At 51.1% G+C, this 15,027-nt stretch overlaps 2 protein-coding genes and 1 long non-coding RNA gene across 9 annotated transcripts in view; 1 reads left to right on the top strand and 2 right to left on the bottom strand.

The window, feature by feature from the left end:
* LOC134470744 (uncharacterized) overlaps positions 1-1,840 on the top strand; it is a 3,531-nt gene extending 1,691 nt beyond the window's left edge. Inside the window, exon 2 of the long non-coding RNA XR_010039893.1 lies at positions 1-1,840. This exon is cut by the window's left edge and continues 915 nt beyond it. This is a non-coding gene — a long non-coding RNA (uncharacterized LOC134470744).
* Positions 1,313-6,998, bottom strand: Aldoa (aldolase, fructose-bisphosphate A). Of its 4 annotated transcripts, none has more exons than XM_005007565.3 (9): positions 6,954-6,998; positions 4,086-4,212; positions 3,783-3,994; positions 2,979-3,033; positions 2,700-2,860; positions 2,332-2,415; positions 2,056-2,230; positions 1,711-1,910; positions 1,313-1,615 (listed from the first exon to the last, which is right to left on the bottom strand). In XM_005007565.3, the coding sequence occupies exons 2-9, from the start codon at positions 4,195-4,197 to the stop codon at positions 1,520-1,522; spliced, it is 1,095 nt and encodes a 364-aa protein (XP_005007622.1). In that variant the 5' UTR covers positions 4,198-4,212; positions 6,954-6,998; the 3' UTR covers positions 1,313-1,519. The 4 variants fall into 4 exon arrangements, with proteins under 4 accessions (XP_005007622.1, XP_003477897.1, XP_005007621.1 ...); XM_003477849.5 differs by lacking the exon at positions 6,954-6,998 and adding an exon at positions 6,681-6,836; XM_005007564.4 differs by lacking the exon at positions 6,954-6,998 and adding an exon at positions 5,538-5,731.
* A 469-nt stretch (positions 6,999-7,467) lies between these two features.
* LOC111753928 (keratin-associated protein 10-2) lies at positions 7,468-14,741 on the bottom strand. Of its 4 annotated transcripts, none has more exons than XM_063226779.1 (5): positions 13,823-14,741; positions 13,585-13,620; positions 12,734-12,916; positions 12,324-12,479; positions 7,468-7,789 (listed from the first exon to the last, which is right to left on the bottom strand). In XM_063226779.1, exons 1-5 carry the CDS (start codon positions 13,835-13,837, stop codon positions 7,676-7,678), a joined length of 504 nt encoding a protein of 167 aa, XP_063082849.1. In that variant the 5' UTR covers positions 13,838-14,741; the 3' UTR covers positions 7,468-7,675. The 4 variants fall into 4 exon arrangements, with proteins under 4 accessions (XP_063082849.1, XP_063082851.1, XP_063082850.1 ...); XM_063226781.1 differs by having other exon boundaries at positions 13,854-14,740; XM_063226780.1 differs by having other exon boundaries at positions 12,734-12,877; positions 13,823-14,740.
* Positions 14,742-15,027: the final 286 nt, after the last annotated feature.

Below are 15,027 nucleotides of genomic sequence, written 5' to 3' on the forward strand. Positions count from 1 at the left end.
CTTGGGAAACAGATCAACCAGTTCCCTAGTTTTGGCTAGAATCTGCAACAGTACCCAGCACAGGATTTGAAAGGGTTCAAGACACAGCTTGTGAGTCCCTCCTGATTTCATGGCATGGAACAGCTAGAGACTGTTTTCTTTGCAGTGCTGGGAACTGAACCTAGGACCTCATGCATGACAGGCAAGCGTAATACACTGTTACATCCCTAGCCCAAAGGCTCACTTAACTTGAACCTTGAGCTCCACAGTTGAGCTTTCTGTACCATCACACAGGGAAGTATAGGGAGCAGCTCCAAGGAGGGGGGGGGTGCTCTTCTGTACCATCACACAGGGAAGTATAGGGAGCAGCTCCAAGGAGGGGGGGGGTGCTCAACCCAAACAGGACAGACTTTTCTAATCCCATCTTTTATTACAATGGAGAAACACGAACCTCCAATAGCTCAATAGTGTAAATTAAGGAGATATGCATTAATATCCTATTCCCAAGAAGGAATACAGTGTTAGGCAAGATAACCTTAATTAGGAGTAATACCATTTACTCCAACAGAATACCTATTATGTTGCAGAGTTTAGGAAAGTTCACTTTTTTTTTTTTTTTTGAGACAGGGTCTTACTGTATAGCGATTGGCTTCAAACTCAGTGATCCTCCTGTCTCAGCTTCCCAAGGCATGTGCCACCTCACCTGATCAGAAAGGTCAATTTTTATAGTGCAGCTGCTTTTGTCATGAGGGCCTTTGGCACTCTTGGGTTTAGGGACTAAAAATGAGGCTGACAGCTAAGCGTGGTAATCCCAATTGCTCGTGAGGCTGAGGCAAAAGGACTGCAGGCTTGAGATCAGCCTCAGTTACATGGCAGTGTCAAGGCCAGTATGGACTACTGAGACTGTTTCAAAAGTGCAGCCAAGGCTGCAGCCTCCTAAGACTTGTGCATTCAGACCTGCATCCCCAGTGATGAATGTCCTCAGATGCAGCTAGTAGACCCTAGACTACAAGAAAACGTTGCTAGTGGTAGTGGTACACACCTGCAATCCTAAGACTTGGAAAGCTGAGGCAGGACCTTGACATTTGAGGTCACTGTGAACTACATAGTGAGAGCCTATTTTGAAAAAAAAAAAAAAAAAAAACAATATATCGCTAGATCTCAAAAACTCTTTCTCAAAGCCCTGGGCAAGTAAGCCCAGACCCTACCAAACCCTTTTACCCATTTCCTGCCAGGTAAGATCAATACAAAACAAGAACTCTTTCTTCTTTTGGGCTCAGCTACTTTCTCAGGCCCACCCCTTCCCTAGATGCCACAAGATACACACATCAGACCCCCTTAAATAGTTGTTTATTGGCAGTGGGATGGAAAGAGTGAGTGCCGGAGCTAGCGCACACAGAAAACACCACACACCGAGGTCACAGGTCACGAGGGAGGCAAGAGTGATCAGAAAGCTTGGAGCCCCATGAGGCCCTTTTCAAGAGTGTTGGTGGTACAGGTGCCTGGAGTGTTGTGGGGGGCAGCCTCAGAACACATCAGCTTAGTAGGCATGGTTAGAGATGAAGAGGGACTCACTGGCTGCAGCCCCAGCCTGACCACTTGGAGTGTACTTTCCTTGACAGGCGAGGCTGTTGGCCTAAGAGGAAGAGGGGCCAGAGTGAGGTTAGAGTCACTTCTTCTCAGCGTCACCCCAACTTCCCCATTCCCTGTCCACATTTTGCCTGTCCTTACCAGGGCTCGCTTGATATATTCCTCCTGAGCAGCCTTGAGGTTCTCCTTCTTCCCACCCCATGCCTTTAGTGCCGAAGCCTGCAAGGCCCGACCGTAGGAGAAGGTCAGGGCCCATGGCTTCAGGAGGGGACACTTGTTGATGGCATTGAGGTTGATGGATGCCTCCTCCTCACTCTGTCCTCCAGACAGGAAGGTAATCCCTGCAGAACAGCAGTAAGACAAGAGAAGGCCTTTAGTTGAGACCTAGGTGTCTGTGAGGAGCCTAAGAAGCTGCCTTTGAAAGCAGATGAGTGAGGCTCCAGGGATGTGGGATCAACTGATCTACCTCTGGGGTGGGAGGCTCACCAGTGACAGCGGGGGGCACTGTGCGGCGCAGTGCTGTGACAGTCGCCATGGCAATCTCCTCATGGGAATACTTATGGGTACAGGCATGACCTGCAGTGACCATGTTGGGCTTCAGCAAGGTGCCTTCCAGGTAGACGTGGTGATCACTTAGAGCCTTGTAGACAGCAGCAAGCACCTAGAGTAAGACAAGGTCAAAATGGGATGGGTGTTGGAAGACAAGGACTGGCCCAGAGCCTGTCCACCCTACCACACTGCCCAGGTAGAAAGACACCCTACCTTCTCAGTCACGTACTGACAGCGCTTCAAGTCATGGTCCCCATCAGGGAGAATCTCAGGCTCCACAATGGGCACAATGCCATTCTGTGTGGGGAGGGGCAGGGTAGTCATTAGATCTCTTCATCTGGAACCCCACAGCCATTATCTTATCTCAAGGATGAGGACTCATGGCTTCAAAGCTCTCAGTGGATTACTGGAGAGAGGCATCTGCTCAGATCCACCCACACAATTCCCGCAGTGTCCTCTCTAGACAGGCCTGGTGGTCAGTGGGTGTAGGAAAGGTAGATTCTGGGCAAATGGATGGCAAGTGAGCCCACACTGGAACCAACAGAAGTGGGAAGTGGCCTAAGAGGGATCTGCAGCCCCACCTGCTGGCAGATGCTGGCATAACGGGCCAGAACGTTGGCATTTTCCATGATGGCAAGGGCTGAGGGGGTGTGTTCTCCAATCTTCAGCACACAGCGCCACTTGGCAAAGTCAGCTCCATCCTTCTTGTACTGGGCACAGCGCTCAGACAATCCATCCAGTCCTAAAAAGAAAACAAACGACAGTGTGGGAGAGGGCATGAGGCTCTAATCTCTCTTGCACTCAAGGGAGCACCACCAGGGGTAGGTCAGGATGAGGGGGAAGAACCCAACAGTTCTCACCTTGGGTGGTGGTCTCGCCATTTGTTCCCGCCAGGGGCACCACGCCCTTGTCTACCTATTGGGGTGGATAAAGACAATGATCTCTATCACCCTTTCCTTCTCTAGACCTCTTCTCTTTCCCTAGCTTCATGTAACCTTTCATGGTCTACAAATATACATATATTTTTGAGAGAGGATCTCACTATGTAGCTCAGGTTGGCCTTTAACTCCCATGTCCACCTGCAAATTCTGAACTCCTTTCTGGTCTTTTTCCTTTTCTAAAGTTTTTAATTTTGGGGGGTTATAATTAGGGATTTTGAGACAGACCTCTAAATTGCTAAATTGGGCTGAAGATACAGCTCAGTGGTGCAGTACCTGCCTGGCAGTTGTGAAGTCCTGAGTTCAAGTCCCAGTACTTACCCCTCACATACACTCAAAGAAAATTGCTAAGTTGCTCAGGCTGGACTCAAATGTTTTTGATTCTTTTGCCTAGCCTCCCAGAGTGCTGGGATTACAAGGTATGCACCCTCATCTGGTTTTCCATTTGTTAAATGGAAAGATTTCCTGCCCTTAGAATTTGTATGGTTATTTTAAAAATGCTGACCAGGGGTATCCTTTAGGAATGAAGCATCTGCCTGATATGCACACACCCCTGGTTTCAATCCCAGCACCAGAAAAAGTGCCAAGTATTGATACCATAAATCAAGCTGACTCCACCCAAGTCTCTAGACCTCCAACCCACTGTTCAACCCCTGGCCTATTAACCTAGAATTCTCTTCCCCAGATCCATCTCCAATCTCACATCTCCAGGTCTTGCCCTCTCACCTTGATGCCCACGACACCACCCTTGGATTTGATGACTTGGGGGAAAGGACGTCCATCATCAGCCTTCTGGTAGAGCGTCTCATGGAAGAGGATGACACCCCCAATGCAGGGATTCACACGGTCATCAGCAGTCAACAGCAGCTGGCGGTAGAAACGCCGGTTCTCTTCGGTGTTCTCAGTGCCAATAGACTGCAGCCGCTTGGCAATGCTTCCTGGAGGCGAGCATAGGGGGAGAATAAGGGGATCAAGCCTGCCACTCCCAGCCCTACGCCCTCCTCCCATGCTCTTCTGCCTGCACCGCACCAGTGGACTCATCTGCAGCCAGGATGCCCTTGCCCGGAGCCACAATGCGGTGGGCAATGTCAGATAGCTCTTTTTTCTGCTCCGGAGTCAGTGCAGGATATTGGTGGGGCATGGTGGTGGCAAGTTCCTGGGTGAGGAAATGGATGAGAGCAGAGTGGTTAGCTGGGCCTCATGATGGTCTCCCAGTGAACAAGGCCCCTTGCATGGAGGTCAGGGCAAATATTCCCTACCTCCCCTGCCCCTCACCCGGCAGGTCCCTGGGCTCTTCCTATACCCAGCTCTCCCTATACCCAATTTCCCTATGCTAGGCCTGCCTCCTCCTGTACCTTTCCTAACTCTGTCTGCTGCTGGGTGTTGCCCAGCTGAGGGTGGGGTTGCCTACTGGCAACTGAGGGAAGGGAAAAAGCCAAAGCCAGAGACAGACGGGTCATGTTGAAGCTGAACCCTTCTGGCCTGCGCGTTGCCATGGGGTCACTTTGCCTAGAAACAAAACCGAACCGGAGTATTTTAGAATTTAAAGATTACAAATAGGGTAGAGGGCCCAATATCCTTACTCAAAAGGGCCCAGAGAAAAGCCTGTATTTAGAACCAAACCCAGTAACCAGATCTGTGATTAGAACCCAGATCTGACTACACCACTGGGATGTCCCTTCCAATTTACCCAGGATCCCAAGGCTAGCTCTGCCTCCAAGGACACCCCAAGGTCGGGCTTCTCCCGCCCAGGGTGGGGGAAGAGCATTAGGAAAAGGGGACTGGGGAAAGATAGGAGCAACCAAAATCCCCGTAAAGGGCAGTACGACAAAAACCTAACCCAGGTGCAGGGAAGGGTGAGGTCTGATTTCCCCCAGTTCACACCAGGAAAAGGGATTTGGAGGACAGGCAAATACCCCACCCCTTCTCTGAAAAAAACAAAACAACAACAACAACAAAAAACGTTCCAGGTTCAGAATCAAGGTCACAAAATAGGGAAAGACTCGGAAAGTGTTAATTGGTCATCAGGCGCCGCACAGAGGTTTCTCCTCCTAGCCACAGGCGTTCGTCTCCGGGGGCTGACCCCCCCTTGCCACCAGGGGAACCTTGGGGTAGTATGCGAGCTGGCCTGTGCCCCTCGCTGCCTCTTGGGATCTCTGCAGAGGCAAAGGACCCCTAATACTTCGCACTTGGGGGTCGGTACAAAACGTGGGGGAGGGGGATGGTCCTCCATCTCACCCTGCTTCCTCCCCCGCCATGACTCAGCGTGGAGTGGCCGCGTTGCGCAGCAGACCCGGGTAGGCGGGCTGCAGAGGTAGAGAGGCGGGAAGTCGGGACCAGGGGCTGGGGGCTGGGTGGGCAGGCCGCGACCGGACAGGACAGAGCGGGGTTGGGGGTTCCGCACGGACGCCAGACTCGCCGCGGTCCCCCAGACCCTCCTCAGCGCCGGGCCCTCACACGTGGCGCAGCAGGAGCTCTCACCTGACGCAGCAGGGGGTGGGTAGCGTGGAGCGGCAGTGGAGGGCGGCGGGCCGGCGAGCGGACCGAGGACGAACTCGACCGTCGTCACTGGCAGCCCGTGCTCTACGCGTTCCAAGAGGAACGCTGGCTATTCAGCTCGAGGGAGGCGGTGCACGGGGCGGGTAGGAGGCGGAGGGCCCGGCCTTTTAAAGGCACCGCTCCGCCCTCCCAAGTTTTTCCCTTTGCCGGGCAAAGGCGTCCAATTGCAAGCGAGGCCGCCCCAAGATGCAAAATTAGGAGGCGGCGCTTGGGGAGAGGGGGAACCCTGGCGTCTAGAACCGGATCCCTGTGCTGATCTCTCCCCCCACCCCTCCACCCCCGCCCCTCGGACGTGACTCAAGCCACATCCCGCGGGTTGCGGCGGCCCTCCGCCTTCCTAGCGCGTTCTCAACCCAACACCCGCCAGGCGCACTCTGGAGTGCCGTGACTCAGCCGGAATTTTGGCATCGCAGAAACTGGAGATGGAGCGATGTGGGGGAAAAGGGTGGAAGAGCCAGAGAGGTGAAAGCCAGCTTTCCCCTCCCGGGCCGGCCGCGCCTCCAGCAGCCCAACCTTCCGGCCTACGCGGCTGCAGCGAATCGCGCTAACCGAACCCGCGTGGCCGGGCGTCGGCCTACTTCGCCATGGGTTGGGCTGCACGGGGCGAGGAGCCGACCCCCGGACCTAGCCCGAACACAAGGGAGGAGAGGAAAGGGAATGAAAAACGCACAAGGAGCGGCCAGGGCTCAAGTGGTTCGCACGCCTTCCCTGGGGGTGCACAGCCCCGCCCCGCAGGTCCCTCCCCACCCACAGCGGCAGAAGGGCGGGGGCCGGCTCGGAAGGGGAAGCCAGCCGGGCCTCGAAGTCTGCGCGCTCTCGGTTCTCGACCCGCAGTCACTCGCCGCCAGCGGAAACCAGACTGCGGAAATTGGCCGGCTAGGGAAGGTGGGGCCACAGTCCCTGCTAAACGTCTTCCCTGGACCTGATTTCTCCAAAATAACATCCTTTCCCGAGCGGAACCGCCTCCCGGGTACTTTTCGGGCCTCCCATTCAGTCTGGCCAGCTCTTCCCCCCTCAACTGGACCCTTGGCACAGCCCATTCCGCGCGCACGGCGAGTGGCCCACCTGCGGCGAGGCTGAAGGAGCGGCAGAGCGTGGTCGGCGGCGAGTGAGCCCGGCGCGCAGGGACTGGGTTATAAGGCGGCTCCCGCCCTCCCCCGCACCAGCGGTCCCGACCTTCTCGGTAACCCTTGCCCTTTCCCCGCCACGGATCCCCCAGCAGAGAACTATATTTAGGGAAACATGAAGCCCCTGACATTCATGCCAGCGATGGCCCGCGTGGGGGAAGGAGAAAGAAGGCTGGAGTCTCTGGGGAGGAGGGCCCCCCTGCTCACTCACCGAGGCTTATGAAAAAATTTCTTCCTTGAGAATCCAGATTGAGGCTCCTGGTTGTCAAGAGAAACAAATCCTTGAGCAGGGATCTGTAGGAAGGGAAAGAAATACAGAGTTGTAAGGGGTGGCCCTTCCTGCCTCCTCTGCTTCCCTCCTCCCTTTACTGGCTGGGATTTTTTTTTTTTTTTTTTTTTTTGCCTTTTTCATTTTTATTGGTACCAGGGACCAAACTCACGACCGCCTGCTTGCAAGGCAGATGCTTATGCCACTGAGCTAAATCCCCAGCCCCCCTGGCCGGGATTTTTGGAGGGAAAGCAAATAGAGCCGGACACTCACCTTCTAAAATAACCAAGAATCCATGCAGGGTGCGGCTGGGCACCCTTAAATCCTGATGCTCAAGGCTAGCTGAGTTCCTTGATGCAGGCTGTGATGAGCAGTGTTCCCCACCCTCACCTTCAAATAGTCTGCTTGGGAAAGTAAACAAGGCAGGGGCCCCTGCTGGAGCCCTAGCCCCTGTCCTTTCCAGCCTTCCAAATGAGCTACAGTCCAGCTGGCCAGGGGGTCTTGAGTCTTGCCCTGTAGGGAGCCAGGTGCTCCAATGCTGGTGAGCTGGGCCTGCCATTTGTGGTTCCCATGGGCTGGAGAGAGGTGTCCTGAGAGCCCTTAGGCTAGGGGGCACGTGGGCCCTGGGGGCTGGCCGCTCCCCAAAGGGCAGGGCCCTAGGGTCCTCATCGGAGCTTGATCTCAAAGCAGAGACAGTTGAGGCTCTGGCAGTCAGGAAGTTGGCACGCACAGGCACAGTCACAGAGCGGGCAGCATCGTGGACATCGCGGGGCCCAATCCTGAGGGAGAGGAGAGAGGGTGAGCAAGGTGGGAACAGAGCTCTAGTGTTTCCCTGGAAGGGGAGAAGGGAACAGAAGGGTTCAGGAGTCCCATGCAAATAGAACAGGAGGCACCATCCACCATTGCTGAGAACCAAGCAACTGCAGTTGAGTTGCTGAGCAATCAGCTGTGAGACAACATTATGAACAACTGAGTCCAGGAGCTTTAGCCACTTGATTCCAAGGTTCTGTCTCTCCTCCCTACACATACTGAGCAGCTGGTCCCTGCTAGAATGTGGGCCCAGTATCCACCTCAAGGAAGGTTCTACACCCTCATGGTTTATGTGACTGGAAGGCAGTGGACACATTTTTCTGTCCATTGTGAAAGTAATTTATGGGTTTTATGCGTTTCTTCTTTGCATGACATCAAACTGTACGATGTCGTTCCATTTTGACTACTGACTCTGGGCAAGGCACAGATCACATTCATGAATAGTTAAAAAACCTTATTATTTTCTTTGAAAGTGGAAATTCCCATACTCAAAAAGAGTTAACTCAAACAGGCATGGTGGCACCACATACCTGTAATCCCAGCACTAGGGAGGCTGAGGCAGGAGGATTATTACAAGTACCAGACCAGCCTGGGCCACAAAGTGAGCTTAAGGCCAACCTGAACTGTATAGTGAGACCCTATCACAAAGTGAAAAAAAAAAAAAAAGAGTTGAATTTTATTCATTATTGGAACTGTGATAGTTGGCCTCTTTACCTAAAAAAAAAAAAAAAAAAAAAAAAAGGAAATGGAGTGCCTTGTCCAAAAGAATATAACTCTCAAGTGGTGCTGGCTGGTTTTCCCCCAGGCTAGGATCCGTCTGCCCCAGTGTTTCCCAGGGCTAGCTGGGACTGCAAGGGCAGGGACCATTGGTCTCATGTTCTCCACTGACCTGATGCGGGGACTCATGGCAGCAGGTGTGTGGGATACCTACGAATGCTGAATGAATAGATGAATGTGGGCATATTATTTTCTAGTTTTTGGACCTCTTGGCTCTGTGGAAACAAAGTCTGTCTCTTTGAAAAAGGGAACATCATGTCCTTAAAGCAATGAGGAAGAGCTGCCCCTCCAACCCACTGCTCTTCTGCCCTGAGACAGGGATGATCTGCAACTGCCCCAGGCGTGGACTGGAGCCAGGCCAAGAGGCTGGACGGAAGACACGCCCAGGATGGCTGGGTGACAGAAGACTGGCTCCTTGAGGCCAGAAGTAGAGCTAGTGACAGTCACAGTTGCACAGCTCAGAAACCTGGCCAAGCCAAGAATAGGGAAATGACCTTTTCAACAGCTGAGGTTTCGGGGTGCAGTGTCAGATGACTGGTGGGATCAGCTGTCACTAGGGGCTCCAGCAAGGGGCAGGGATTTGCCAGCTGCAGGGAAAGGGGTCTGATTTGGGCTATGCTACTGCCAACAGGGAGAAGACTGCAAGGGTCAGGATAGAAGGGCGAGAAAAATGGGGGTGGGCAGTGATTTTCTTGTATTTGAAGAGGGTATGGTTTAGGGTATGCTTAACAAGTTGCAATCTGGGGATGAGGTGGGCTTTGTGAGCTTTGGAGGCTCTGATACCCTTACCTCAGAAAAGGGTATTAAAAGTATTTCTTGGCTGTGTCCATGGACGGGTTTATATGCAGTCATTAGTAACTGGCAAATGGACATCTTGACTCACAAGTAGCCATGTGGTCTCTGGAAGGAATCTGCTGTTTAAGTACATTAAACAAGGGCTCCACGAGATGGTTAACCCTTGCATTTCTTGGGCTCTTTAGTGTCTTTTTCCCTTTGAAAGTTTTCTCTTTGCCTTTGTGAGAGGCTGGCATCGTTTTTACTGGTAAGCTCAGGTCTCAAGTCAGTAAGGCCTGGGTTTGAATCTCAGCTTGGTTAATTCATGTTCTGAGCCTCAGTTTCCTCATCTCTGGAACAAACATAACAACTTTTGGCACACAGTCATTGTGGCGAGTTAGTGGGAAGAGCAAAGAGTGATGCCTGATACTCAGTAAGCACTTGGTAAAAGTTATTACAGTTCAAAATCAACTTAGCAGTAGTTCTTATGTTCATCAGAGTTGTGTGAAAACCTGTTAGAAAGCCACAAACTATAGTTCCATCCTAGACTTTGAGTGAGGGGCCTAAGGGTCAGGCTTTCTTTTTAAATCCCCTATCTGCTTCTGATCACACATAGGACTGCGAATCAACCAACTATATCACATCTTTCTCACACTTTAATTGCCTGTTTATCTCTGTCCATCACTAGAATATGAGCCGTGAGAAGGCTGCTATCTTGTCTGTCTCTGTCTGAATTTAGCTGAGCCTCTAGGGTCCAGCACAGAGCCTCAATAGTAACTGGGTAAATACAGTGTATGGGTGAATATTTAAATGAGTGAAGGGATTAGACCTCTTACAGTGTCCCACTAAGAGCCCCAGAGCATGAAGACTCCTCCCTCAGAAAGAAAAAGAACCCTAGGTTTGTGGTCCAGCTGGCATAGCTGCGTGACCTCAGGCAAGTCACTCAAGTCTCTATGAGCCTCAGTCTCCTCAAGTGTAAAACAGGCAAGAGCTTTGTAACCTTTGTGCTTGTTATTGCTACTATAAGGAAACCACAGAACAGAAGGACTTCAGTGTACTTCGAGAAAAGTCAGATCAAGGTCAGGATGGCCCTGCTGTATCCCGGCCATTCTACATCCCTCCGTGACTCCAGCAGGAGCCCAAGGGACTCAGCTTGGAAGGCCTGGGATTCCAAGACCCAGGCTGGCTGGTGGGAAAGCCAGTCCCTCCTTCCAGCATACCTCACCCCATCCTCGCTCTGAGGGAAAAGATGGCCTCCTGTCTGTTTACTTCACATGGACGACAGAAAAGGGGTGGTGTTTCCAGGACAAGGAGCCATAATTTCATGATTGATCACTTGTATAAGACAGGAATTTTTAGAACCTAAGGGCTTCTCCTTTTCTCTCTTTGTTCTCTCAACCTCTCCCAACCCTAGGACTCCTCTAGCTACTAGAGGACTGCTCCAGAAGCAGAAGAAAACTCCTTGCTCTACAATTTATTTTGAAACTCCAAACAATTGCCAGGCCTCTGTACTAAGCATGGTAGTCCAAGGTATGAATTGGCTGGCGCTTGGGCTTTTGCCCTGCCCCCTTCTTCCTGAGGAAGGACATTACTCCAAGAGCAGGAGCTTTGCTGTCTAAACTCTGTGCCCAAAATAGCCATTGTCCAGGAAGGTGGTCGATCGTGCTGAGCATCATTAAACCCGCAAATGCACCGGTGGCCTGTCTCCTGTGTGTCAGACTTCTTCCCCGGGGGTTCTGCTGCCACTAACACTATAGAGCAATCTGCTGTGCCAGGTTCTACTGGGTAACACTGGAGACACCACCACACTCCCCTTAGCTGGTTATTTCCCTTTAGAAGAGACACATATTATTTGTCTGTATGATCAGGCATGGACAGGTATCCATGGTGTGATGTTAAGTTTAAAGGGCAAGCAGCAGTTGTGATGCACCAGTCAACGTGGCCTGACCGCGTGTTTGCCAAATAATAATAGTGCACAGCGTCTGACTGGCCTGTATATTGGTGTGTGAGGGACATACACTAATGTCTGAGGAACAACTTTGGGTTGGAGAGCTGGTTTATAAAGAAGTTTCTACTGAGCTTGGGGATTTAACTCAGTGGCATAAGTGCCTGCCTTGCAAGCACGCAGTCGTAGTTGTGAGTTCATCCCCGGTACCCATTAAAAAAAAAAAAGAAAGAAATTTGTACTTTCTTTGTCTTCTATGTACATTCTGTGTCTTTCTGTGTCTTCTGGTACATTGTATACAGTACTTGGTGTAATCAGAAAAAAAATTTTTTTAAATACTCAGCTTGCATAATTAGTATGTATCAATTCAAAATTAACACTAAGAGCTGGGGATTTAGCTCAGTGACATAAATGCCTATCTGGCAAGGGTGAGGTCATGAGTTTGATCTCTGGTACCAAAAAAAACAAAAAAAAAAAAAAAATTAACATTAAAAAATACCCAGCTCTCAAGGATTTTTGACAAAATAATAATGGCAATAAAGTGGCACTGTTCTTTGGAACATGATACGTCCTCTGAAACATACTTCCTCAGTGAACAGAAGGTGCTCTGTCAAGTTTTTTCATCTCACTATCATTTTTAATTTTTTTTTTTTTTTTTAAGCCGGGGATTGAACTCACAACCTTGTGCTTGCCAAGCAGGCAAGCACTTATGGCACTGAGCTAAATCCCGGCTATCACTTTTAAAAGTTCTGATTATGTACCAAGCACGTTACACTTATCACTTTTCCTCAGCTGTTGCCTTACTTTCTTCAAGTAACTTTCTTGAGCAGAAATGATCTGAAATGCTGTTTATGTTGTCTTTGGCTGCCTCTATATGCCTTGGTACCTGAAACCATGCCTGACCTGGAGCTGGTGCTCAGTAATAAATACAGATGAATAAAGAAAGTAAAGACACAGATGGAACCTAGATCAGGACTCTGGAAGGAAAGAGTAAGAATGGAACTCACAGCTTCACTGGGCTGAGGGCAGCAAGCATCCAGGTAGCCAGCTGGGTTGGGCAGAGGAAAATCGCAGGCTTCTGCACAGGTCCAGCAACAGTCCTGGGGCTCTGAGGTGTCTTGCTTCCTGCAGGGGGAACTGAAGTCTGTGCAGCAGCCCTGGGCCTAAGAGATGGCAGGGCTCAGGATCTGGGCCAGGCAGCAGATAGGCACAGCTGAGACTTGCTTTCAGGGGAGGGGTAGGAGAAGGGTTGAATGGGGAGGGGGGAGGGGGGAGGGACCTACTGGTCCCACAAAAAGGGTGGATGCAAGAACTAATCTGTAAGGGCATCTCAGGGTAAAAGCCTGCAGATGAGAGGTCAGTCCATCTGGTTTCCCTTCCCCAGAGCCCACCCTTTATCACCCATCAAGCCCCTCACCAGCAGGCAGTGCCTAGTCAGCAGCACTAGGCCCAGCAGCAACAAGTAGATGCCCACAGTGATGAAGACGATGGCAGGGATGGGGAGCAGCAGGGAAGGGCTGCTGACAGGAGCCGGGGTTGGATTCCACAGGTTAGAGGAGGCCTGGATGAGTACAGGAGGAAGGGGAGACAAGGGGCAGGGCTGCAGAAACACAGGAATACCAAGGACACAGAGGTGGCAGGTGGGGTGAGGGAACCACCAGATGGTGGAGACTCAGTAGGATGACACTCTGACTCTTCATCTTATCCCCCAAACCCGTCATCCCCATTTTATTGCCTTCAAGTGCTTTTTGGTCGTTTATAATCTTCTGAGATTTATTGCTCTTTTTCAGAATGCTTCTCCAAACAGTCTCTCGCTACCAATCTTCTGCCCACATTACTGGCTGGTCTTCAAACTTGCAACCTTGCCTCTTTCCACAACAGCTCTCCAGTGAACCCCTCTCTTCTTTACCATCCACCAGTGGCCCCCAGTGATTGACAGGAAAACATTTCAGTGACAAAGCCCCCAGTCTAGCCCTGCCTACCCCTCCTCTCTCCTCTCTACCTTCCAGCCACAAGGAAGTCCTGCAATTCACAGATGCGCTGTCCTCTTACTCTCAGACTCTGTCTGTGCCATTTGCTCTGTCGAATTCCTGGACTACCAGATTACTTGGTAAATTCCTGAACATGCAGGAATAGTGGAAACCTGCCCCCGCCCGCGAAGTCCATCTCTGGCATTGTTTCGCATAGCTCTTGTAAACTGGGAGAATCTAAGCTGGGTAAAAAGCCCCCTCCCCAGTCGGGGCTCGAAAGCAGGCAAAGTGGACTCACGTCCATGGGGCAGGGCAGGGCCAGCCAGTCCAGGAGCTGCAGGGGAGAGAAGGTCTTCGGCTCAGAGGCTGAGAAGGGCCGCTAGGCTGGGGTACCCAGTCTCCTCCCATTTTTCGTATAGAGAAACTAAGGCCCAGAAATGGCTTCTGATTCCCAAAGGGGGAGGAGAGATTTAAGGGCGGCGCCTTTTTCACAGCCCCAGCCCGGCCCTGACCACGCTCTGCCGCTGCCCCCAAACCTGGGCGCCCTCCATCCAGCGATCCCGTCACCTGCGCCCTCCCAGCTGCCAGCAATTCGGAGATACCGCGCTGCGCAGGGTCCAAACCGCCAAGGAGCCAACACCGCCCAGAATCTTGGCGCTCCTTCGCGTTGTTGCCATGGGAACCAGAGTGTTGTGCCTACGGTGGCCGCGGAGACCCAAACTCCTTCTTCCCGCCTCTTTTCTCCCGCCCGATCTTTTGTGCCCAGGAATTTTTAATCTCGGCCATCTCAGCCTTTCCGCTGCGAAAGAACAGGAGTAGCGAATCCTAATCACCATCCCTACTAGGTCGGATCTTTTACAGATGCCGGATTTAAGAGAAGTCACCTGGAGCTGGCGGCTGCAAAAGGATGTCTGAATTCCCAGGACAGAGCACCAATTTGCCGTGACCTCGCCCAAGTAGCTGAGCCTCACTGAGTTCATTTCCTCGTGGGGTCTCAACCGGACATTGACAAAATGAAGACTACTTGTTAATTGTATGGAATTATCAATATTTTCCAACTGGACCCCCCTTCTCTAATTTTACTCCTTTTTTTCCAGCCTTGTTAAAGTGACTTCCTAACGCCCACATCAGATAATGTTCCTTCTCTACTTTAAACTCTCAAAAGGCTTCCCACTGACTCAGGATAAAGCGAAATACTTTAGCAGACTGTCAACACCGGCCACCCTATGGCCCTGAATCAAGGCCGGCAGCCTCCTGATGCTGCTGGTTTCAAGCAGGAGCCTAAAGAGATGTCTTTCTGGGACCCGCGCCTTGCTGGGACCTGGAGCAGTGGAAAACTAAGCAACCCATCTCCCCCTGCCTGTTTTGTTTTGTTGAACTTCAATATGCATGAAAGTATGGACAGCTGTTTTGAAGAGAACAAGAGACTCTAGGACAGCCATTAGTGACTTCCCTATTGTCTGGTTTTGAAGACCTAAAATGCCTTCCTCATTCTGTTCGGATCAGTTTTGATCTTTTTTGTACCAGGGATCAAACTTCGGATCAGTTTGATATTATGTTGTTTGTATGAATTCTCTGTATGCGAAGACATGGACAACTATTTGAAAGAAAAAAAGAGACTATGATAGATATTGAAGATCTCAGGTCGTCTAGCTTTGAAATCTATATCTCTTACATTCCTTTCTTATGTCCTATTTTGTTCTGCTTTGTTGGGTTTAATTTTACCTCCTTTAAAATAAAG

Source organism: Cavia porcellus, unplaced genomic scaffold (assembly GCF_034190915.1).
Source record: "Cavia porcellus strain 051 isolate PalLab524CR breed Dunkin Hartley unplaced genomic scaffold, mCavPor4.1 scaffold_16, whole genome shotgun sequence".
NCBI lineage: Eukaryota > Metazoa > Chordata > Mammalia > Rodentia > Caviidae > Cavia > Cavia porcellus.

Coding starts and splice junctions, on each gene's coding strand:
- Aldoa (XM_063226774.1), bottom strand. CDS start 4,552: ATGGCAACGCGCAGGCCAGAAGGGTTCAGCTTCAACATGACCCGTCTG. Junction 3,995..4,085: donor GGCTGCAGATGAGTCCACTG/GTGCGGTGCAGG, acceptor GCTCGCCTCCAG/GAAGCATTGCCAAGCGGCTG. Junction 1,911..2,055: donor AGTGCCCCCCGCTGTCACTG/GTGAGCCTCCCA, acceptor GCTGTTCTGCAG/GGATTACCTTCCTGTCTGGA.
- LOC111753928 (XM_063226779.1), bottom strand. Junction 12,917..13,584: donor CCCTGCCCTGCCCCATGGAC/GTGAGTCCACTT, acceptor GTGTTTCTGCAG/CCCTGCCCCTTGTCTCCCCT. Junction 12,480..12,733: donor TGACTAGGCACTGCCTGCTG/GTGAGGGGCTTG, acceptor GCCATCTCTTAG/GCCCAGGGCTGCTGCACAGA.